General features: G+C 45.3%; 3 protein-coding genes across 4 annotated transcripts; 2 read left to right on the forward strand and 1 right to left on the reverse strand.

The window, feature by feature from the left end:
• Positions 1–283: 283 nt before the first annotated feature.
• Positions 284–5,780, forward strand: usp12a (ubiquitin specific peptidase 12a). Its single transcript, XM_034108681.1, has 9 exons — positions 284–424; positions 1,496–1,576; positions 1,670–1,883; positions 1,974–2,209; positions 2,447–2,523; positions 2,714–2,797; positions 2,903–3,100; positions 4,772–4,850; positions 4,933–5,780. Exons 1-9 carry the CDS (start codon positions 377–379, stop codon positions 5,032–5,034), a joined length of 1,119 nt encoding a protein of 372 aa, XP_033964572.1. The 5' UTR covers positions 284–376; the 3' UTR covers positions 5,035–5,780.
• An 845-nt stretch (positions 5,781–6,625) lies between these two features.
• Positions 6,626–12,117, forward strand: gpr12 (G protein-coupled receptor 12). Its single transcript, XM_034108322.2, has 2 exons — positions 6,626–6,813; positions 7,705–12,117. Exon 2 carries the CDS (start codon positions 7,717–7,719, stop codon positions 8,740–8,742), a length of 1,026 nt encoding a protein of 341 aa, XP_033964213.1. The 5' UTR covers positions 6,626–6,813; positions 7,705–7,716; the 3' UTR covers positions 8,743–12,117.
• Positions 12,118–12,873: 756 nt separating this feature from the next.
• Positions 12,874–24,397, reverse strand: wasf3b (WASP family member 3b). 2 transcript variants are annotated; one of them, XM_034109192.2, is made up of 9 exons: positions 24,301–24,397; positions 19,840–19,996; positions 17,688–17,822; positions 16,984–17,137; positions 15,897–16,014; positions 15,511–15,692; positions 14,148–14,426; positions 13,579–13,883; positions 12,874–13,127 (listed from the first exon to the last, which is right to left on the reverse strand). In XM_034109192.2, the coding sequence occupies exons 2-9, from the start codon at positions 19,970–19,972 to the stop codon at positions 12,970–12,972; spliced, it is 1,464 nt and encodes a 487-aa protein (XP_033965083.1). In that variant the 5' UTR covers positions 19,973–19,996; positions 24,301–24,397; the 3' UTR covers positions 12,874–12,969. The 2 variants fall into 2 exon arrangements, with proteins under 2 accessions (XP_033965083.1, XP_033965082.1); XM_034109191.2 differs by having other exon boundaries at positions 13,570–13,883.
• Between the last annotated feature and the right edge of the window lie 961 nt (positions 24,398–25,358).

Genomic DNA, 25,358 nt, shown 5'->3' on the forward strand with positions numbered 1-25,358 from the left:
AAAACACTTCTTTAAATGTAAAGGTAGGTAATTAAATAAAGTAAAAAAATACAAGTTTTCAGCGCATTTTAGAACTTTGAGACCCTACTGATTTAAACAAGTGCTATACAAGTGTTCGTGCTGGGTCGTTTATTTATCTAAAAAAACAGTAGACGTTGATTTACAGACGTCTCTTTACTAATGTAAGTCAAAGGAAAAAAGTATATATTGGGGCAAAAATGACGTTACGGCGGATGTAGTACTACCGTTTGGCCACTACGGTCATTTACACAAATCTGCTTCAACGGCCAGCGCACTTCCTGGGGGCACGAGGGGAGCCAGCCAGCCAGCCCAGTTTTGTCAGCGCGCGGCGGTGGTTGAAGATGGCGCTAGCCGAATGGAAATCCTAATGACAGTTTCCAAATTTGCCACTTTTTGTATCATGGTGAGTTCACTACAGCCTTTACACTGATATTATCAAGTCTACGGAATGATACGGAAATAATGTTTGGACTCTTATGGGCGTTTTTACCGTGTTTGATTATAAATAAAAGCAGATAATTCGGTGCTAGCCAAGCAGATTTCATAGCAAAAAGCGAGCAGCTATTCTCGGCTCTGATGTCTATTGGCTTTTATCGGGGACGTCAGATTGGGACTCTTTACTGTTAATAAACGCATACCTTGACGACTTGTTTGGTTTAATATGTATCACAGCCTCTTTGAGAGCAGTGACATTGCACCTGCTGCAGCTGAGGTTCACAGAAGCTAAGTGGCTAACGCGAAGCGATAAAGCTACACCAATCTTACATCCTGCCAACAACTGGGAAACAGCTGGATAATTATTCACTTCACACCGGAAGCCGATTAATCTGCAGTTTGTGGAGCAAAACAGTGGGAAAATAGGCTAAATGTACATGTCGGCCTTTACTACCAGATAATATGTACGCAGGCTATGACGACATGGTTTATCTGCGCAGCTCCATGTCCACTCTGCGGTTTGTTGCTGTCCACAGACTCTGTTAACCCTTCATAAATCATTGAGGGGGAATGCGTTTACACAAACAACCCCCGGGTCTTCTGCTAAGGTCAATAAACATCTACGTCTATTGTATTTTTGGCAGATGTCATTCTGTTATTTCAGCTGGGGTTTTGCATTCAAAACCTTTTTTTGTGAGTGCAGAAGAGGTGTACTACCAGGAATACTCTGTTACAATCGGCATCAAAATATACTGAGTACTTTTTATGCAGAATAGCCCATTCAAGCACCATATATTTTGAATTATAGTATTAACATTATTAGTGCATTAATGTGCACTTCAATGTTGCACTGTTTTTAGCTAAGATGACAGATTTGAAGGGGAATTGAAAATGCTTAAAGCACCTTAAAACGGCCAAGTTGCTTCCATTTACTTTGTCAATTACTTACTGCTCCAGTGGGTGCGTTGGTATGTTTTTGTCGTCAACCTAAAATATATATTGTTTTACGATAACAAACGTTTGCCCTGTGTATTTTTAGGGCGCCAATGCCTCTGCTCTGGAGAAAGAGATTGGATCTGAGCAGTTTCCGGTCAATGAGCACTACTTTGGCCTGGTCAATGTAAGTAGATGATGCAAAGTGTTTTTATTCATTTATCGCTACCTGTATGTTTGTCACACGTGATCTGACTGCTTTGCATGTTGTGATTTTTAGTTTGGAAACACCTGCTACTGCAACTCGGTGCTGCAGGCTCTCTACTTCTGCCGGCCGTTTCGGGAGAAGATCTTAGCGTACCGCAGTCAGCCTCGACGTAAAGAGAACCTGCTCACCTGCCTGGCCGACCTGTTCCACAGCATCGCCAACCAAAAGAGGAAAGTGGGCGTCATCCCACCCAAGAAGTTCATCACACGGCTTCGCAAAGAGAATGGTTAGATGGTGCAGAAGACCCTGAAGTACCCACTTAACAAGTGTAAAAGCTGAATTGTTCCCTAACGTCTCTCCTGACTTTAATCCGCAGAGTTGTTTGACAACTACATGCAGCAGGATGCCCACGAGTTCCTGAACTACCTGCTGAACACCATCGCAGATCTGCTGCAGGAGGAGAGGAAGCAGGACAAGACCAATGGCCGCCTTGCCAACGGCACATTGGACTCCCAGAACAACAACAGCAATGCCACGCCCGCTCCAACCTGGGTCCACGAGATCTTCCAAGGCACTCTGACCAACGAGACGCGCTGCCTCACCTGTGAGACGGTAAGACGCCTCACTGCTGTTTACCTGGGAAAGTGTAAGTGGCACATCTGTGTCACCAGAGTCTTGTCTGAACATGTTTTACTCAAACACTCCTGCTGCAGATTTCAGGGATTATCAAACAAACCCTCGAGAAGCTATGCTCTGTTTGTGCTGCAAAGCAATGTTTGAGGTTAATACATTATTGGTTCGTTTTTTCAATGGAAGTTGCTTGTTTTTGACACCCTCTTTTTGTTACAGATAAGCAGCAAAGATGAGGACTTTCTGGACCTTTCTGTGGATGTAGAACAGAATACCTCTATCACACACTGCCTCAGGTAAATAAACGGCATGTCGGAGCAGAACCGGATAGTTGATCAACTGAAAATGAGTCGGCAACTATTATAATAAGTTGCTTTCATCCAAAAAGCATTTGGTGGCTCCGGTTTATTTTTTCAGTTTTCCTTTGGGTTTGGACTATTGGTATGACTTCAGATTGTGACGTCTTCTTTCTTTGTGACTCCTCAGAGGCTTCAGTAACACAGAGACACTGTGCAGTGAGTACAAATACTACTGTGAAGAATGTAGAAGCAAGCAGGAGGCACACAAGCGGTCAGTACACTTATTTTTGCCATGTTTTTAATGTATATTAATGCATTTCTGTGTGTGGTTGGATACTCTGATGTCGTGCCTTACCCTGTGACATGTGTGGCGTAGGATGCGTGTGAAGAAGCTGCCGATGATCCTGGCTCTGCACCTGAAGCGCTTTAAGTACATGGAGCAGCTGCAGCGCTACACCAAGCTGTCCTACCGCGTCGTCTTCCCCCTGGAGCTCCGCCTCTTCAACACCTCCGGGGACGCCACCAATCCCGAGAGGCTGTACGACCTGGTGGCCGTTGTGGTGCATTGTGGGAGGTGTGTAGGTGATCGCATAGCCAGAATACAACACCTTTTTTAAAGCAGTCTCCACAGCAACTGTAGAGACTGCGGCAAATGCATACATTTTCTATTTATAAAATGCATTTAAACCCATTGGCACGAGAAACACAGTAAATCACATCTATACGAGAACCAGCACTGTTTGTACAAGGTGTGTCCCTGCTTGTCACAGCATACTGAAAAAGACTTGAGCCCCTTAATAAAGAAAATATATTAGACTTGCATAGAGTTGAGAAATGAAGACTGGAGTCCTACTCTGTCTTCTCCCTCGGCGATCTAGTTGAGCTCCCTCAGCGGGTTATTTTGGAAACGTATCATGAAATTGATGTCATGATTTTAGGCCAAATATCATCTGGTATTTCAGCACACTTGGATCCATTTGGCTATCGACGTTAGCCTCTAAGGGGAAAGTCAATATTCCTGTGATTTCAAAACTGCGTCAGGACTGCCTTTTCTGTTTGCTGGTCGTTGTTTACAATCCAATAAGCAACATGAGATGTGATGCCTCATTTGCCCGCCACACGGGCTGTTCAGCTATTTGTAACCAAACGTGATCAGCCAAGAAAACGTGGACTTTATTAACACTTTGCCACTTTGCCTACAGATTCTGGATTAATGCATCTGATTAAATGGAGATGCTTTAAAGAAGGGGGGTCAAACTCAAATACACAGTGGGCCAAAATTAAAAAATGGATACTAGTGGAGGGCCGGACTGGTTCAATTTTTATTGCAGAACTTATTGAAATGAACGTATTGCACATATTAAACCTGGAACTAACTAAGCTTAAATGATTGCCTAAAAAACAACATTAAATAATCAGCTGCATTCATTTCTTATGGCTCTATCTGCAGCTTCTCCAGAGTCATTTCTTATGAGTACATTTTCCCACAGGCCAACAACAGCTTCAACAAAACTATTTCCCTCAGAGAGAAAACAAACATGCCCTGTTGTCGTGAGAGAGAAAGTGCAGAAGGAAACATCCATTAAACTCAGGTTGCTGCTCTGAGATGCTAGTTCAGATACTTGGCATCTCATCTCGGGTGCAAGGTCATCAATGTTTGGGCTCAGGCTCTGAGCGGAGGAGACCCTCAGGATGGAGTGAAGGTGTGATGCAATATACCGGCGGGCCAGATCTAATAGTAATTAAAAATTATCCTGCGGGCCGAAATTAAATCCACCACGGGCCTGATTTGGCCCCCGGGCCTCGAGTTTGACACATGTGCCTTAAAGTATCATTAGGCACAAAAGGCTTGAATGACAGTAAATTGAATACTTCTTCAACTCATTTAAATTCATTATGTTTGCCATTTTTGGCCTGGGGCATGACACGGTATTATAATACTATGTATCCTGAAACAGGCTTTATAATATTCAGACCACAGTGTTCACACAGATTGTGATCTTTCACAGTCAGCTTTTTAAAATATTTTTATTTGCAGCTGCACATTTGTGTGTTTCTCTAAAAGCCGGGTACACCCACGCAGGTGTTTCCACCTGATGGGAAGGTGAGAGCGTTACACCCCACAGGAGTCTGCTGGGCAAAACGAGTGGAAACACCTGCTGTGTGGGTGGTCCTTTTTAAAGTCTGGGTGATGTGATCATAGAGGATCAAGCATACTCTAATACACTGATCTATTCCTTTTCAGTGGTCCAAACAGGGGTCACTACATTGCCATTGTGAAAAGTCATGACTTCTGGTTGCTGTTTGATGACGATATTGTGGAGGTGAGTGAGTTCCTTGTATTTACGTTTATTTGTAAGTACCTTCCTGTTTCTAACCCTGCTGTATGTGGTCCTTCTGTTGTAGAAAATCGATGCCCAGGCCATAGAGGAATTCTACGGTCTCACTTCTGAAATCTCCAAGAACTCCGAGTCAGGCTACATCCTCTTCTACCAGTCCAGAGACTAACCGCCACAGAAACCAGAGGAAGACCCTCCTCATGGCTCGCAGCGGACCCTAAACGCACCACAGCCGCCCGCGTGGTCTCACACCTGCTCAGCTGTGTTTCATACTCGTGCTTTTACACGCTGCAGCTAAACAGTGGAAGTCTCCCCCTTGCTTCGTGCCCCCATACCCCCCCCCCCCCCCCCTTCCTCCCCCTTTTACTGGACGCTGCTGCCGGCTCAATGAGACGATAATGAATGAAAACTGTGTCAAGATTGTTTTGAAAATAAGACGCTGAATGAGGGTTGTACAGATATCGGTCGGTCGTACGCGTGTTAGGTTTTTCTTGGGTGTGGGGTATTTAATAATTCAAATAATGTAACACACCCCCCCCCCCCCCCCCCCCCCTATTCTGCACTGGGATTTACTGAGTGGCTTTTGATGATGCATGTAAAGGAGGATGGGTGGGGGGGGGCGAGCGTCCCACTCATGGGGTGTGCCTCCCACTCATGGGGCGTGCCTCCCACTCATGGGGCGTGCCTGGTTGTGTATTTCTACAGTGTACAGAATGGTATTTGTATAAATATTACAAGAAGATAATATTATTGGAAATTGTTCGACCTTGAAAATATGTATTAACACTATGGTGCACTTTTGATACCGTTTTGTAGGTGTTGGCGAGTTTAATGTGAGGGTTTGCTTGATAAGGCCTGTTGTAAAGCGATCATTTTCTGTTTTAAAGAAAAATAAATAAAGCCAGTCAGATTGAAGCAGGGTGTGCTCTCCTTTCTCAGCCGACAGGTGCACTGATGACTCACAGGAGCTCTACATCGCCTCTCGGTGGTGATACCTGGCCTCGCACTGCAACAGGGGCTATTTTTAATCCATTCAGACACAAATGGCAGGTGCTTTGGAAAGAACCGCCTGATTAATACTCGGTCATGCTACTGCGGTCACATGCACGAACATCAGGAGAGGAGGCAGCGCCGCAAGGATGGAGGGATGAGGCGGAGAAGATGGAGGACGGGGGGAGGAGGGGGGGACACATCAGGGAGGCTGTTAATAGCACAGAGAGGACAGGAATAGCAAGAGCTGCAGCCTCTGAAATATGAGTCAGAAAGAATCAAATCAAAACAGAGCATTGTGCAGATTAATCAGGTGAGCTGGTGTTAGATTTACTGGCGGAGACACGTGTTGCTACATTAAGAGAAAGCACAACAAGTGATACACATAAGATAAGATGGACCTTTATATACATATCAGTAGTAAAGACGTATATTCAGAAGAGTATCCATTCTACACACACTAAAATATACCGAATAAATTAGAGTACTCTCTAATATACCAATCTTGTGTCTTTGAATTTCTTGAAAAGCCCTATATTAAAAAAAAAAATTAATAAATGTATATATAAGCATAGTGAGCTTTATACATACAAAATTGTTCACAATAATTTTTTAATAAAACAAATATGTCCTGTGGAATATAGAGCCATGGACACACCTGTCCTTGAGCTCTTCGCCGGGGTTCAACCGGTGTCTCGGGGTCTCGCCGGTGTGGGACTCCTCCTCCTCCATCACCGACCCCCTCCTTCATCCCTTCCTTCCGCCGCCGCACAGCCGCAGTACACGGCGATGCTCGGAGCTCTTCTCGTTCTTCTTCTTCTTCTTCCTCCATCCTCCCCGCTCTGAGGCACCGAGGAGCAGCATCCCCCTCCCCGGGCTCCGTCCCACCATCCCGCGCAATAACATGCACTCACAGGGCTGTCGTTCTTCCATCTAGACGGGAAGTCTCACAGTCAAGGTGGGTTTCTGCAGTAATTGAATTATTGCGCATCCTCGACATGCATGTTTTTCCCTCTTGCTGACGTGTTCCTATCATGCAAGGTGCACAGAGGGTAAAGCAGCACCATATGGCCACCAGTTTGAGATGCATGTATGGCTGTGGTGGTTTTATTTCAAGACGGGTGCGGACGTGTCTTCTGTTATGGAAAGCGGCATAATATGCGTCTCTCAGCGGCGTGAATTCGTACCGGTTCCGGTTGAGGTTTATGGATGTCTTTTATGGAAATGTGGCCTGAAATCTGCTGCAAAGCCTGCTGTGGTTTTCAATTATGCTCTTCAATTATGCCATTCACCTGTGGTGTCGCCTCGAGGCCTCTGTTAGAATAAACAGGCGGTGTGTTTAATTCCCAGAGGAAAATACACGACCTGTCTGCACTTTAAATTGACAATGGACTACAGATGAAAATGAGTTTAACATATAATCTGGTTCAGTGCAACACATGGTAACATTAGTTTTTGTAACTGTACCTTATGAATAATATAAATGTACATTTCTATTTCTGTTGGGTTTTATTGTTTAAATAGAGACACTAGTTTTGGTATGGATGAAGGTTCGTTATATCTTCTGCATAATGGCATGCATCGACCTGCACCACATATGTAACCTTTGAAGGTTAAGTATAAAAAATCAGTAACTGTGGTGTCATAAAATCAACACAGACCCAGTGGCGTACACAGGTTGGGGGGGGGGGGGGGGGGGGTAGTGCCCTCTGTTATGCCTTCAGAATTAGTAGAGCTAAAAAGATGGCCCAAGAATAGACACTATTACTTATGTGTGGTGCTCCTTGTCCCTGTTGGGCTTGTGCTTTCCACTCAGATATCATTGTGTGTTTGTTCGTGTCGATTTCAGACGGGGGGCACAATGAGTGAAGAGCCAGCAGTCACCCCAAGCTGGCTGACCCCTGACCCCACAGCCTGGGCCAGTGGAGGCGGAGCACTGATGGACAACAGCACCAGTCTGGGGACGTTTCCAGCCGATTCCCTCGCTCCCAGCCAGCTGCCCGTGCTGGTGAACCCCTGGGACATCGTGCTGTGCACCTCGGGGACGCTGATCGCCTGTGAGAACGCTCTGGTGGTGATGGTGATCTGGCAGAACCCGGCGCTCAGAGCCCCCATGTTCCTGCTGATCGGCAGCCTGGCGCTGGCGGACCTGCTGGCCGGCCTGGGCCTGGTGCTCCACTTCACCTGTGCCTACTTGCTCCAATCTGAATCGGCCCAGTTGCTGACGGTGGGCCTGGTGGTGGCCTCCTTCTCCGCCTCTGTCTTCAGCCTGCTGGCCATCACTATCGACCGCTACCTGTCGCTGTACTACGCCCTCACCTACAACTCTGAGCGCACCGCGGCCTTCACCTACACCATGCTGGTGCTGCTGTGGGGGCTCTCCCTGTGTCTGGGCCTGCTGCCGGTCACAGGGGTCAACTGCCTGAAGGAGGAGGCCACATGCAGCGTGGTGCGGCCCCTCACCAAGAACAACATCGCCGTGCTGTCTGTCTCCTTCCTGCTGCTCTTCGGCCTCATGCTGCAGCTCTACGTCCAGATTTGCAAGATAGTGATGCGGCACGCTCACCAGATCGCCCTGCAGCACCACTTCCTGGCCGCCTCGCCTCACTACGTCACAACGAGGAAGGGCGTCTCCACGCTGGCCATCATCCTGGGTACCTTTGCCGCCTGCTGGATGCCTTTCACTGTCTACTCTCTTATTGCCGACTACACCTACCCCCCACTGTACACCTACGCCACGCTGGTGCCTGCCACCTACAACTCCGTCATCAACCCGGTCATCTACGCCTTCAGGAACCAGGAGATCCAGAAGGCGCTGTGGCTGGTGTGCTGTGGCTGTGTGCCTGCCAGCGTGGCCCAGCGTGCTCGGACCCCCAGTGCCGTCTGACCCCACAGACCCTGGTGGGAAGAGAGCGGCGCCCTGAGTCAGCTCTGCTCCTCGCTGGATGTGTCTGGTGTCAAAGGGAGCAGCAGTGGGGGGGAGGCCGGGGGGAGGCAGCAGAGGGCCTGACTTCAGCTCTGGGTGGAGATGTTCCTGGTAGTTTTGTTAGTTATCCACAGCCCACCTGGACGGATTATTCTTTGTTGCACTCACCATATAGGGCAAGGTGTCTCACTGTCTTCCCCAGTACAGGCGGCCACTGAGCGGGCAGCATCCCGCCCCCCCCCCCCCTTTCCAACCACGCCCTTCCTCTGTTCTGCATAGAGTGCTGAGATCATCACATGTTTTACAGGCAGCAGCCTTATATAAAAAGTGCATATAGCGACCAGCACTGGAGCTTTGGTTGCTTGTTTTCCTTAAATAGAGGAGGGATTGTTAGTCTGCTCCACGGTGCGTAAAAACGCACGGTGGATTTATTAAGTGCGCATGGAAGAGAAGTAAATGAAGAGAGCATTCTCACGCAGGCATTTCCACATATAGGCCGTCTGGATCCCGTCTCTCTGCTGCTGCACTCTGGACGTGCGTCGAAAGCTAAAGAGCCGCGGGAGAGCTAAAAATAAATCCGGCACTCTGTGATCCTTCCGCGCCCCGCGTCCTCCACAGACGCCGGGGAAGAAACAAAGCGGTTTCCCCTCCTCTCTTCCCCACAGTCTTCTGTTCTCTCCGGATTGTGCATGAATGTGTTTTAGTCCATCAGACAAAGCCACAGGAGATCTGACCATTAACCCTTCCTCCATTCTTTTGTACTAATTAACGGAGGCAGCTAACCGAGTATAAGCCTATTGGATTATGTAACCACCTTCAATCCCCTTTTTCACCTTTTAAATGGAGATGCTTAAGACTTTTTGATTGTCTGGAGAATGTTATACACTTTTGAATTTAAAGGTAATTTTGAATAGGATAACACACATGTCAAATGTGTTATCCCTATAGATATTAAATTAACATGATCACATGACTACAAACCTGGAGCCAAATTAGCAAAATGAGGATTTTGGAGTGGAAATGTTTCTTTTATTTGATATATTCAGCTCCTTAAGAGCTCAACACAAACCACATATCTGATGTGCATGCTATGTAATTAGCATGTAGCAAGCAAACATGCCCTTTTATTCCTCCTGAGGTCACATGCCAGCCATGTGTCAGTGTACCGGGCCCAGATGTCATCGTGACACTAATAACTCCTAATTGTGCTTATGTACACAATGTACCTCACATGTATACCATTGAATGAGCTACAATCATCACTAGATGGTCATGAGAGAAATGTGGATTTCTGGAGATATTTTCGCTGTATGGTGCGGGAACAGGCTTCAGAGTCATCATTAGAGTCCTGCTAAGTGTGAAGCAAAGATCACAACACCTACCAGCTGCTCTGAGTCATTCTTTTTGGGGTCTTGAAAATGAGTTTGCAAACCCGACAACCATGCTAACACCTTCATCTCTTCATATCTTGTCAGCAATAACTAGCCATTGAAAGGTAGTTATTATTTTTTGTAGATGTGAAGCAATACTCAGACAGCAATAACATCACGTCGCTCCATGACTTCTTCTGCAATGTGAAGCAGCATAATGGCTGCCCGGGCAGGGCTGTGTCGTGAATGGGCTCCGAATGATGCTTCAGTGATACATCTTCAAAAGGGTGGTGGTATAATCACTCCGGGCGAGATCAAACGACTCATGTCACTGCCTCAATCCTCTGACATGATTTTGCCTCGAGACAAAATCTGGCTTTTTTTTAATCGCGCCGGGATGAGATATCGTTTAGTTGCCTCTGCTTTTCTGTGAGCATACGAAGTGTCCTGTAACCTCAAGTGTCGGTGTGTGATGGTGTGTCGTGCATACTGTATGAGTTGCATGGGTGTGTGGCTGTGCATGTGTGTCTGTTCCAGCAGCTCAGCAGACCATATTCTGTCTCCTTGTGCGGGGGGTTACGGAGGTATATGACTTCCTGTTGACCCTTTGACCTTTGAGGAAAATGCTGCCAAGTCTTCCTGTCAATCCTGAGAGAAATGGCCTCGTTACGTGTTTGCAGAGCTTTTTTTGGAAGGGGGATAGGACGAGGACGCTCCGGCACTTCAAGCCAAGGTGAAAGGGACTCTGAATGTCCTAGTCCTACTAAGTTTCCTGTCTCTAAATCACTCTACTTTTAATCAATCTGATTGAGGCGTCCTCTAAGAAGTGACTCGAATGATTCTATGAGCTAAAATGGTCGCTTCCAGATACAAAGATAATGCTTCTTCTTTCATTCCTTGCGAAGAGGCATTTGAAGAGCTCAAAATGCTCATCTTTTGGCCTCAAGTATAGGAGAGGAATGGAATATCTGAGCATTGGGACGTGGACTTGTGTCAGACTGAATACGGTTGCTTTATTTTCGATGAGCACCACCACAAACAAACCATCACAATTCTTTTACCTTTTGGAGAAAATTCTATATTTTGTTATATTCATTGAAAAGTTATATTTTTTTCCACTTTAGTCTGGCTTGGATTCTTTCAGATTCTGTACGATGTAACGGCGCTGTAAAGCCTCTTCTCTGAATGTAGTAATGAATCGTTTATTTGATTCCCCCCCTCCTCTTCACTCTTGTTTCTGTAAATACGGCATGCTGAGGAGGAGGCGGGGCTTTATACCACCGTGCATGGTGCTACCCACCGTTTTCTTTCTCCGCTGTTGATGTAGAAACTCTTCTGTTCGGCTTCAATATACACCCGTTTTTAAAGGCTGGATTAAAGGTTTTTAATTGGCTACACAGACGGGGATGTTTGAGGAAGATATTCTCTGATTGGTGAATGTTTTTCCTTCTTGTGCAGCAGACAGTATTGTTCATGATGATTGAGCAGGTGTGAACAAGGGCTTTGTATCCAAGAAGAGCAGATGTTGGATGTAATACTTCTGTATACACACACCTGTTCATCTAATTGCTTCACAGTGTAATAATACACTGTGGTTTTTGAGAAAATGTGCAGCCAATGACTTGTTAAATGAAATGGTTACCAATCTAGAGCTAAATACCCTAAAGGGCCTGTGAATGTGTGTGTTTGGGGGGGGGGGGTTGAGGTAACAGCATCTTGTCTAGATGTATGCGTAGTTATCAATGTGAAATGCACTTTATTTTTTGGATGAAAATGGCACAACAAGTTCTGCAAAATGAAACACGATAATCAACATGCACTGACTTAAAAACTGAGATATTAACAAAAAGTGAGACGAAAAAAACGTGTGTGAACGTGGTGTGTATTTTCAAAAGTGTTATAGTTGTACTTTTTATTATTGCTTTTGGTTAGAGTTCACTTTTTGTATTAAAAAAACCCAAACAAGTGCCGTGCATAAAAACTCCCCGTGTCATTTGTTCATCCTCGCCCGTTTCCCTGGCAACACGCGTCTTAGCTGTACCGTTACCATGGAAACTGATGTCTTAAAGCCAGGTACTGCATTGCGAGAAACAGAAAAATAAACATGGCAGCCGAGCCATCGTGATCCGTCAGTCATCTTTTTTTATTTTTCTCCGGGTCAAAGGTTACAGAGCTCGCACTAGCATATGCACACCCCCCCCAGATCCTCCCTCCCTCCCCCCCTCCCCCCACACAGCAGTGATCGATTGCTCAATCATGATTATATTCAATAAGACTAATTACATATCCCCTTCCTCTTTACTTCCAGTTAATGTTAAGAACTTGCCAGGGGATTCTACAGCAAGTGTTTCAGTAAAAACATTTTTAAAAAGACAGTAAGTACATTGGTTATCTCGAGAGGAAAAGCTGCTAATCTTCTAACACCCTCAAGCTCTGACTATACATGTAATAATAAGCACCTTCACAGGGTGTCTATATAGTGTTATAACAGGTAGAGACACATCCACTGGGGTGTATTCACAAAGCTTTGAAATACAGACTACATGTTAATGTTTCAAAGAGTATTACGGTATGTTATTAGTGTCTTTACAGTGGAGCACACACCCCTACATCTTCCAGTTTTGGACCATTCAGCTTATATCAACCGACAGCATGTGATTGTGTGTGTGTTCAGTGTGTGATAACCCGTGAGTGTGGTACAGTGGGCATTCTTTCAAGTGAGTGTGTGTGTGTGTGTGTGTGTGTGTGTGTGTGTGTGTGTGTGTGTGTGTGTGTGTGTGTGTTATTAGTGGTTATCCCATTGGTGTGTGTGTGTATGTTAATCCGACCAATCGTTCTCCTCCAACTCGGAGTCGTCCTCGGAGTCGGAGTACTCCACAGCGATGCGGCGCGACAGGATGGTGGCCACGTCGTTCCCGACCGGCTCCCTCTTGGCCTGCTGCTCCTGCTGCTCCTGCACCTTCTTCAGCTGGATGCCTGCGGGGAGATTATGGGATGTGTTTTAAACTGGGCACGCTTACAGTACAATGTGGACATCAGAGGAGGATCAAAAGTGGCTCAATTAAGGTGTTTTTAACTTCATCACAGGATTATTTCTGTATCAACAATGCTACTTCGTTTAAATATCAAGGTGTGTGACTGTGCATTTTTTGTTGTCGGTCAGTTTTGTACTAGAGTATAGATACAAGACGTTTTTCAATAACATGCGGGATAACAATGTTGATCAAATAAAAAGGCCTTGACATGAGACATATTTTTATGCATGATTTTAACTTAGTATTTACCTCAAACGTTACAGGGGTTTAAACTGAGGGTAAAACCTATCGGTAAACACTGAAGTGATGCTACGACATCCCTGCGGTTGTAAATAACCAAATGACTTCTTCCCACAAACCCAAACACACTCGCTCACACTCACTTCTCTTACCCATACGTATAGCGGCGAGCAGGTCGCTGCGGGCGTCGGTGACCGCTTCGCTCTCAGCAGGAGCAGAGGAGGACATCTTGCGGGTGGAGAAGTGGGAGGAGCCAGCTGACTGGGGGAGAGGAGGAGGACCAGGGGGGGGAGGGACCACTTGGAATCCACCTAGAGGAGGGGGAGGAGGAGAGAAGCCACCGGCACCCATCATGGGCATGGGACCTCCGGGAGGGGAGGCGAAGGCTGTGAGGGAGGAGGGGATGAGAGGGGCGGGGGGCGGGGGAGGGGGGCCGGTGTTGGCATAGCCCTCCATACTGCAAGAGAGAGGGAATAAAAGAGAGTTAGTGGAGAGTTGTTAAAGATGTCTGTAGTTTGGTTTGCTATCGAGTACAGAAGGACCCACTAGGTGGCAGCACTTGCTCGGAGTTCATTCATAAAATAAACAACAGAAATACAGAAAATAAAAATGCTAGTAATAAAAATGCCCTAATTCTAATAACGGTTAAACCATTCAGACTCAGATAAGCTTGATAAACAACAATAACAGCCCCTTAGATCCCATTGGCTCTGGTGTGTACCTGTAGTCCATCGGTGGGAGGGACATGGAGCCTCCGTTCATGGCCTCAGAGGGGGGAGGAGGCAGAGGGTGGTGGTGGTGATGGGTACGACCCAGTGTCCCCCCCTGATAAGCCGCCATCATGGCCCTGCCTCTCATGTCATGTTCCCCTGCTCCTCGCGGGGGGTGGCCCGCCGCCATCTGAGCAGCCAGGACGCTGGGCGGGGGGCCGGAGTAGGTGTGGGCGTGGCCCGCGTGGTTCATCATGTTGGGGTAGTGGAGCTGATCTGCACCGAGACCCCTGGTGGAGAGAGGAGGGAGGGGAAAGAGAAGACATTCAAATACATGCAAATAACCCGCAGCATCAGGACAAAGACCACTAGACTATCCTTTGTGTCCACTTTAATTGTCTTCTCAATGATGTATGTTTGTGTTTTTATCATGTTCTGTTGCCTCTTAGAATATTTAACAAATTGTAGTGTCCTCGGGTGTCATGAAAGGCGCCTTAAATCAAATTATTATTATTATTACTCAGGGACAATTTGATCCCGTAGACCAGGGGTGTTAAACTCAAGGCCCGGGGGTCAAATCCGGCTCACGACTTCATCTGATGTGGCCCGCAAGAGCTTGCAAAGAATATAATACGTTATTATACAGTTACATGCCACTTTACAGATGACATGTCCCACAATGCATCGCGCACTGTGACATGCGCACTGAGGAGAGAATTATTTGCCCGGGACTTCTGCTTTCAGACGTAGTTACTTACTAAGTTATTACCCTATCCGATAATAATCCAATTCAGAGGCAATAATGTAATATAATACATTATATGGTATATATTATATATTTATATAGTTACAACCGGCCCTTTGAGTGCAACCATAATGCTAATGTGGCCCGCGATGAATTTGAGTTTGACACCCCTGCCGTAGACCAAAAGACTGCTAAACTCCTGAGCTTGCAATACCTTTATTTCTTTTTAAATCCGTCGTATATATATTTCTGTTGCATTGCTGGAGAAGCCTGGGACTTTTGAACCTATGAACCCTTTTAACCTTAGTTCTCTGTATTGACCCTGTATCTCCGATTTGACGGTAACATTTCATTGTATCTGCATATTGAAGTATGAATGCTTGTTGTTTGTATGTTGTCTTCTCCTGACATGTTGTACGTCTCTTGTTTGTTTTTGGGTAGCTCTACTCATCTCATTGTACCTGTATAATGACAATAAACGATTCTCTTCTATTCATATTCCCTGTTCAGGACATGGTTGGGGTCAGAGATGATGTTCTTGGCCAGCTTCAATATGTTGTGATGTTAGGCTGATTCCTAGAGTCTCTGCAAAAGGCTGACCTCTAATCTTTGAGCAGATCTTTGGTTACCTGTTCTCCGGAGACATGGAGCCCTCAGAGGAGGCCCCTCGGTCTCGGTGAATGGTGTGTCGGTGGTCCGGCCTCAGCTCTTTGTCCAGAGCCATCATGTTCCACTCCTGCCGACGGTTCCTCGCCTTCCGGACCTTCTTCACCTCCCGCTGTAACGTGCCATCAACGTCCTGCTTCTGCCCCTAACGCAAGGAGGAAGAGAGCAATGAGTCTTTTTCATTTTGTTGTTACGTCCACTAAGAATAACCAACTTGATATTTGGACACTAATTTGGCAGGGAAATGGACAGAATAGCCCCAGCTGGAGACAACCAGGCAACTACTATCAGTGAGATGGTATATTTAATTAAAGTATGATCTGTTAGTTCCTCTAGGACAGATTTGTACCTTCTGCTTCCTCTTCTCTTTCCTCTTATCCTCGGTGTCCTGCAGCATCTTCTCCTTCCACAGGTTGAAGAAGTAGGATGGATCGGTGTAGAACTTGAGTGCTTCCTTTTGGTCATCCCTACAGAAACACACAGCAAGAATTCATACAGCTGCCCTTATGTCGTTGTAGAAACATGTAGGAATGAAAGACAGAATGACACGATTTGACATGTTGAGGTGTGAGTATTGTAAAAGTAGAGCAGGCGGATGACCCTGCAAAACTGGAAAGGACAGGATGAAAGGCAGAGAGACAAATGGAAACATGTGGTATGTAGTCAGGGTTAGGAGTTGGACTCCCACTGGAGCACCATGCTAAATATGTGAAGCACCCAAAGTACTGGATAAAAGCAGCAGCAGGAAATAGCACCAAACCTGCTGCTTCACTGGGAATGTGGGTCAGACACGCGGAGACAACATCCAATCAAGACCACAGCATGACTTTAAGTAACACTGGCTAAGTAGAACGCATGGTTTTAAATAAGCTATATGTGACGATTTACACGTGTACATTTGTTTATATTGCCAATATTTAAATAGATTGTAACATAACTCAAAAACTGAGCCATTCCAAGACTTCATCAACTTCCTCTGGACTGATTTCTAGCTAATCCTAAGGGTGCCCCGAGCCAGGCTGAAGACCAAGGGTGACCGTGCCTTTGAGGCGGTGGGCTATGGAACAAACTCCCCCGGAAAATAAAAACCTCTGCCTCAATAGAGACTTTTAAGGGGCCGTTAAAGACCCACCTCTTCCGACAGGCCTTTGGGTCGTCGGAGGAGGTGAGTTAGTCTGTCTTTTACTGGTGTTTTATCGTATGTTTTATCCTATGTATTACCTGCTGTTGTTTTATGATTTTATTCTACATGTTATAGTTGTACTGTGAATTGTGTACTGTACTGTAAAGCACTTTGTACATCCGTGTTGAGAAGGGTGCTATATAAATAAAGTTTTACTTACTTACTTAACTGGCTAGCTTTTATCATCTAATTTCACACAGAATGTGGTTCAATCGTCTCGGTGTTTGGAGAGTGTGTGTGCATCATCACAAACCTGTAAACGGAGAGGATGCTGAGGGGCGGGGGCTTGTCGCTCATATTGTAAATCTCTTTGACCGGATTGGGCACGCTGCTCGTGGACACCACCTGCTGGTCCTGAGTGGTGGAGCTCTTGAAGGCTTTCCTCATGTTGATGTCTTGTAGGGAAACTGAGGACAGAAAAAACAGTGGAAATGACCGGTAGAAAACATGAGAGACAACACTTGGATCATGAATGATTACTTCCTGGGCTTAAATTAAGGCTGCAACTAAATTATCACTCAATTTGTCGGTCATTTTCGAAAAACTTCAATAGTTTTTGCTATAAAATTCCAGAAAATGGGAAGAATTTCACAGAAATGCTTAGAAATATGAAATGTTCTCTTTAAAAGCAGCACATTTTCACCTTTGCAAAAGCCAGAACCAGATACTGTTTTCCTTAAAAAGTTACATATTAAATGAAAATATAAAAAGTCATAACATAATCTTCACCTATAGTTTGAATGGACCTTTTTCTTGCTCTTAAAGTCTTGAATACAGTTTGAATATCAATTTTTCTGTTTCAAGTAGAAATAAACAATAGCTATTGGCTGCTTCCTCATCAAGGTCACCCAGGCACTGTTTTGTAGTTTGATATTCTATAAAAGCACTAGTAGTCGTACTGAGAACAATGTTTGAATTGGACGATGAGTAATCACTTCCTGTGTCTCGCTCTCTCACCTTCCTCCACGGTGGAGTCCAGCTGCGTGACCTTGACGGCCAGCCGGTCGACGCGGTCCTGCAGAGAGTTGGCTCGCAGGTAGAAAAGGTTGGCCTCGCTGAAAAGCTCGCCAAATATATCCTCTGCATGTTTACCTGGAAATGAAGATGAAAACTGTAAAGACGGGAAATTTGAGGAGAAAGAAGCAGACTTGTATCTGAAAGCCCAGCACTTCCCCTCAGACACTGAATCTGATCGATACGACGGTAACGTGACACAACGCCAGGCTGCAGTCTGACAGGAAACGGCATCTCAGCGGGCTCCATTTAGCAACATCGCTCATCAATAAATTAATCTGCACTGCCCACAGAAATACAGCTACATACCGTCAGGGGGCGAGATAAAAGCCCCGAGCCGTCTGTACAGATGTTAGCATGGGAAATATAAAACAATGTCAGCCTACATCATCATCCACAAGGCTCATATTCCCCCTTCTCTAGTGTTGGTGTTCAGTGACTCAAACCAGAATATCGGTACATCTAAGAAAACGTGAAGCTCAACCACATCCATATCTGTTAACCCATGGCACCAGGTGTACATCTTCAGACAGCACTGTTTTACATTTGATTGGATGTGGCTCAGTGGGTAGTGTGCTGGACTCCGAATCAGGGGTTGCGAGTTCGAGTCCCACTGCAGTCAGCATTGTGTCCCTGGGCAAGACACTTCATCTCAAGTTGCTCCTGTGGGGATTGTCCACGGTACTGAATGTATGTAAGTTGCTTTGGATAAAAGCAATGACATGTAATATAATGTGGCTTCGGTTCAAACTAAAGTTCACAGTTGTGTTTTATGCATGTGTTTTGGGTAATAACCCTGAAAAGTAGGGATGACCCTGTTTGGAAATGGAGCTAAGTGATGGTCAAGTGCGGAAGTAAACCATAATAAAAGTTGTAAGACTGTTAGCCCAGGATTTATGGCACTATAAACTTTAAGCACTGGTGGCGTTAGCCCAGGGACTCATTAGTGTGAAAGGATTTTTAATAAAACATTGCTAAGCTGGGGCCATACTGCAATTGAGAAAAAGGTATTTTATTTAATACCATTAATTGCACGACACAGTGGTAAGGCAAACACACGCTAAGGGCTATTTGTGTCCCTCCTGCTGACAGGATGTTCTGCAGGGAAAATATTTGGAGGGAGGAAGAACCACGGATCCGGCATGCTGCGCCCGGTCAACTCTGACCTCTGTGAGGATCCTTATGGTCCACTTACTCACACACACATGCACGGCGTATGCACACATTTAATTATAGCCCCCACAGCTGCTGTTGAAAAGCCCACTCCCAATGCAGGAACGTAAGGACAATAAGAGACAGAGAATGGGAAAACTAGGACAAAACACACGGGGTCAACAGCAAGATGAAGACAGTTAGCATAAGAGAGGGGAAACTGAGGGTGAGTGGGGGAGGGAGCATGTCAAACAACAACACATAACACACTGTTGATGGGTTATGAAACAAGGGCATGGAGACGGAAGATGGGTGAGGAGATGGATGCCCTTGGTGCTGTAATAATAATAATAATAATAACTGATATTTCTATAGCGCCTTTCAAGGGACCCGAGGTCGCTTTACAGGAATAGGGCGAGCACACACAAAACAAAACAAAGGTCAGACAGACAAAACAACAGATCGATTTAAGGGCGATTTAATAACTCTATCGGATGCATTTACAGTGAGCATAACAATCAATATAAAACCCATCCGGCCGCACACACACACACACACACACACACACACACACACACACACACACACACACACACACACACACACACACACACACACACACACACACACACACACACACACACAGCTGTCTGGATACGTTTTGCAGAGCTATCTAAAAGGATTACATTTCCTCCCTTGATGCTCCCGGTGCCAGCGCACTTAAAAGTCTGCTGATGGCCCAGTGACCCTGGGGCCACGTAACCATGACAACGCCCAAATCAATCACAGCTTCGGTATTAGCGATGAAGCCATGTGATCCCGTCCGGCCACAAAGAGGCTACACACAAGTTAGCGGGATCGTAGCCGCGAGGATGCTGTAAATGTTTTTAATGTTAACACGAAAAGAGATTTATTTGTGTGTGTGTGTGTGTGTGGGTCTTACTGAGGCTGCTGAGCTGACGGATGATGGAGGAGAGTGTGTTGTTCATCACACACTCCAGCTCACTGTCGATGCCCACGGGGAGCTCCCCTCTGCAGAGGTGGCGGGGCACGATGTTCCTCTTCACCAGCGGCATGGCGAGGCCTCACACCGTCACACACTGCAGACACACACACACACACACACACACACACACACACACACACACACACACACACACACACACACACACACACACACACACACACACACACACACACACACACACACAGTTTTACACACTGCTTACAGAGGATGAATGGAGGAGACCAGCGTGCCAGATGCCGGCCGACTGCATCTGATGTTCATGAGCATGACAGCCGTCCCCCACTCTGTGCACACATCTGCCAGAGTGAGGGGGACATATATCAATGTAACACAGGGTTGAGATAAGAGGCTAGATGTGGGTGATTTTCATTATCAAATTAAGGCTGGACTAATTTACAGATGTTTTTCTAAATTAACCACTGAATTGTTTGTTCTTTAAAATGTCAGAAAATAATAGGAATAATGAAGAAAACCAGTATGATATATTGAAATGGTTAGTATGATCCAACACAACTCAAATGTCCCATGTAGAGAGGCTACAATTAATTTGCAAAACAGTTAAATAAATGAATAAAAATAGACAAGAATGTCATCAATTTATCATCTTCAATTGAAGACATTTTCTTTTTGTTTTGATCAAACTCTTGTCTGGCTTTTAAAGGCCTAAACATGTCAAATTCTCTCAAATGATTTGCCTGTTTTCAAAAGAAATAAGCAGCAGCTATTCGACACAATAATCATAATGAATACTGAGTAACAACACTTGATTTGTCTGCAACACCGAACTCTCGTTGCCCCTGCGTGAATGCCCGTATGAAGTCAAAAATAATAACCCTGCAATAAATGTGAACTCTCTGTTTACGTCCATATCCTCTCGATATCTTCATTTCTTTGCGTTGCTGCTGCTGTCATAAAGGAAAGCATTGTGAGCTTATAGCTTCTTCCTGTGTATAAAGTGCGTAGAAACATGGGGTGAGCGGGTGTTAGGGGGACTGAGAGTGAAGACCAGCAGGGTCCCAGAGCCAGATGACTGGTGGCGACCAGCAGAGATTAAAGCATTAGGGAGAGGAAGATGCCAGCTTATCCGCGGCCGGCCTGTCAGACGCCCAGCTGGAACCCTGACACACACACAGATCATGGACACGCTCCCAAAAACTGGAACGACGAGCCGTTTCCTATCTGTGAAAACATGTTTACCCCCACTCTGAATTTTGCCTCTTAAACCAGACACTCTCTGTAAGACTACAAACTATTCCCCAGAGCAGGATAATTCCCAAGGTGCATCAGAGCAGCCATCTTATCTGAGCCTCTTCCTGCTTCCTGTTTGTGCGCCTCGACCTGGCTCTCCTGTTTCCTCCCTGTCTCCGCTTCCTGTCTGAACAATGCGGCGAGCAGCAGATGGAAACGCGCTCGAAGCGTTTTTAGATGCACTGATGCTGATTGCAGTTCCACACTTTCTTCCTGGTGCAAAAGAAAGATGAAAAGTCACTCCAAGAAAAGCAGGTTGGAGCGACACGGGGGCTCTGGCAGTGTGACAGGAAGCTAATAATAGACGGCAGGTACTAGAAATACAACCATGTTTGTTGGACCCTGCAGATATTCATTTATGATCACAGAAAGTAGACGGGAAGTACGTTGCATAACACAATAACACATGTATACCTTCTTAGTGGCTAACAAGAGTCCAAAGAGTGAGCTACTTATACTTTAGAGTATTTATTTTACGTATATATAGTATTTACTCTATATGTTCTGATTTTGACACACAATACTATATGAGGACAATTTGGTGTAGATTAAGCCATCCTACAAGATAGTAACTAAAAGGGTGTTAACAGAAGAATAATTGGAAAATAAATGTTTTGTCAGTTCCAGCGTCTTCTATAATTGTTTCCTGCAGTTACTTAATGCAGTACTTTTAGTTGAAAGTGTGTGTGTGGTATTGGTGCTTTTACTCAAGTAAAGACTGAGTTCTTGTTCCAACACTGGTTACATCATCACTAACACACGACAGACGAAGCAAGTAGCAGTGCCATCAGTGTCTCAGCACGAGAAAACACACTTCTGTTCCCACCAGCCGCGTCCTCATCTGGCCCCGTTATCCAAGCTAGCGACCCCCTGCAAGCCCCAACGGCCCCTCGCTAATAAGAGAAAACAAAGGGTTAAATGACACCATCATGCACAGCCATAAAGGACCCTGAATGCATCAATGAGGCTTGGCTTACAGGCATTTAGAAACAGGGTGCTACTTCATATAAGAGGGAGGGGATGCAAATGAGAAGATTGCATGTTTTTGCTTTTGCTGTCTGGCTGGCTGGCATGACCATCACATCAATGAGGCGAAATAATGAGCAACTGAAGGGGGGGGGGGGGGGCAGGAAGAAGAAGAAGGAGGAGGACTGGTCTGCTTGTGAGAAATGAGGGGAAAGTAGAGGGTCACTGAGTGGGATGAAAGTGAGACAGTGTGTGAGAAAAAGCTGTGTTGCAGGAAAAAGTGTGTGTTTGTGTTTGTGAGGGAGAAAGGGTGTATGGGTGGGGGAGGGGTATGCACAGGGACCTCGGGGAAGCCACTGTGAAAGGTTCCCGGGACAATAGAGCTTCGTTCACACGGCAACAGCAATAGCTCTCCCATGCATCCTCCCCCCTCCTCGTCTTCGACCTTCTTTAAGGCCCCCAGTCCTCTTGCAATGAACGCTCCTCCACTCACACGGGGGAGAAAGAGAGGGGAGAGTAAAGCCCGAACATAATCCAGAGACACCAGAGAGTATTAGCCGATTCTCACTCATGTGTTTGGATGGTTCATTCATACAACCCAAGTTCGGCACACAAACATGTACACAAACACACCAGGTAGCCTTTAAAAGGCCACATCAGCAGCACCTCAGAGGGGTGACACGCAGCAGGTGCAGGGTCTTCCTCTCTGCCAGGCCTTTACTACAGATGTGAGAACCCCATTAAAATCTGAAAGGCAAGTCATTATGAATGCATGAGCCGGGTACAGCTTCTTGTGTGCCGGCTCTGGTGTGATGCATAATGCAGGCTGGATTACGTCAGGTCACACTGCCCTAAATGTGACGTCAAAAAAAGATTCTGACACTGCGCCTGTCCAGGAACCTCACCTCGTCCCTACTACTCAGGGGTAGTGAAACACTGAGGCACTCTGGGTAATATTATCCACTGAATCCTTTCGGCAGTTTAGCAATAACGTTAGCCTTCAGTTAGCAGCAAAATAACATTTGAAAGGTTGATTTTAGCTTATTGTTACATGATGTAATCTTGTCTTTCTATCATTTAATAACACAGACATTTTGAACACCAACTATGTGCTTTTACATTTGTCATATTTTCTGTTGATATCTGAAAATATTCAATTCCATCAAACAGATCTCCCAATCCTATTATCTGTTGAGTAAATCTGCAGGATTAATTTACCCAAATACCTGCCTAATGCAAACACGACCCCAAAACGGTTATAATCCCATACAATGGGATAAATAGCTGATTATTTCTGTAGAAGAGGATATCATGTATTACAACATGCAATAAGCAGATATTTAAAACAGTACATGCTTGACCGTTGCTGTTTTTCCTCATGACATCATCAATTTAATATATTTCAAGCAGATGCTATAACTTCCCACATTGAGTTTTATGTTTTACGTTTTTTACATTTTGCCATTTGATAAATCCATAATCTACTAATCTAAAATCTATGAATTGATATTCAATAGTTGCAGAAAGATTTTAATGATATTTTTGCTGTGACTATAAGGTAGGATTTTATTATGACAATCAGAATATTCTCTAATTATCACCATATGAATGTCATTGTGAATGATTACACTATAGTCTTTTTGATGTTTTAAAATGACTATTTCACGCACACGCACACACACACACACACTTTCTGTCCTCTCCACATGCTGATTCACACACACGCACGCACACACACGAACTAATGCCAACCGCGATCAATCAGTGTTCCGCACCGCCGCTTCCCGTTACTGATGGACTGACCCACATCTGCTCCTCCGCCCTCGGTTCTCGGGAATTTCTGCCAGTTTTAATCATAATTTCAACCCGCCGTTTTCTGCAGAGATAAATTACAACCCAATATCTATTATGGAGTCCAAAAAGACACTAAAGTGAACCAGCAGCGGGGAGAATATTGACTATTTAAGGCGGGTTTTGGTCACCCAGAGTCGGTTTATTATCCTTCACCGGGGGTCCGTATTAACTGACCACTCGGTTAGCTCGTCCAGTGGTCGAGTTATTATGGACCAATTAGACTACACTCAGCAGACATTGCCACACACATTTCAATATTAACATACAAGCTGTCATTAGCGGTTGTAAAAAGTACAATAAGACCCTCACCAGCACTTGAAATATTAGAAGAAATCAGTCCGTCCGCATGTCCCGTTAGATACTCCTATTAGCTCTTCCATCCTGTGTCCCCCAGCCGTCTGGCCACTCCGGGGAAACAATCCTTTGAGGACGACGACACGCCCACCGCGCCACATGCACCAATCACATCACCAGACTGGGGATTTAACACGTGATTGACGTTTGAATTAACCAATGGTTTCGCGTAAACCGAATGAGTGACAGGGAGACTCCCCAGCTCGGAAGCGGTATTGCGAATGGAAGGGGCGGGGCTACGGTTGGGCGTTGCTGAAGAGATTAACTAGGGGTTTTTTTTTACGCTACAAGATAGGTCCCATTCCTTGTCAAAAATATTAAAATCTTCTTGAGCCTGTGGGGATTTTGCAGACCTATTTAGATAACGCAGAGAAGAGGGAGCTAGAGAGTTTTTTTTAGGAGCTTAGAAACATGCTCCAGACAGTGATGCTGAGACTGAGCTGGGATAGTATTGTGTAACAGACTGAAATAGCTGGCCAGCATCCTGCAGGAAAAGGTTCAAAAAGAGGACTTGCTAGATATGCACCCTAGGAGTGTTTGTAGACAAAAAGCGAGAGGGGAAGCAGGGAAAGGGAGCAGAGAATAGTCTCGAGCCAGTAGTCTGGGTTGAGTCCACTAGAAAGGGAGTTTTCATTATTGAAAATGCACTTATATTCCTGGACAAGGGGGAAAGCTACTGCCTGCATTTGTTATACAGCTGCCAGTTTAACATATATAAATGATTTAGCCATGAATGCCAAAGCACACATGTATGTGACTGTGTAACGACGTGGTGCAGTGGTGCAGCCCTGTAGCTTAAAGCCTGCTGTAAATAACTTACATTGCAACATATCAAAGGGTCAATGAAAGAAAAGGACATTGTGGTGTCTGAAAAATTGAGAGTCTTCCTGTGTAGTGTATACATTATCACAAAAACCATCCAGCAAATGCATTCACATTTCTTGCAAACTATTAAGATTAACTGAAATATTGAGAAATAATAAGCAGTTCTAGTTTTGTGAAGTAGGAATTGC

The sequence above is a fragment of the Pseudochaenichthys georgianus genome, chromosome 20 (genome assembly GCF_902827115.2).
Source record: "Pseudochaenichthys georgianus chromosome 20, fPseGeo1.2, whole genome shotgun sequence".
Lineage (NCBI taxonomy): Eukaryota > Metazoa > Chordata > Actinopteri > Perciformes > Channichthyidae > Pseudochaenichthys > Pseudochaenichthys georgianus.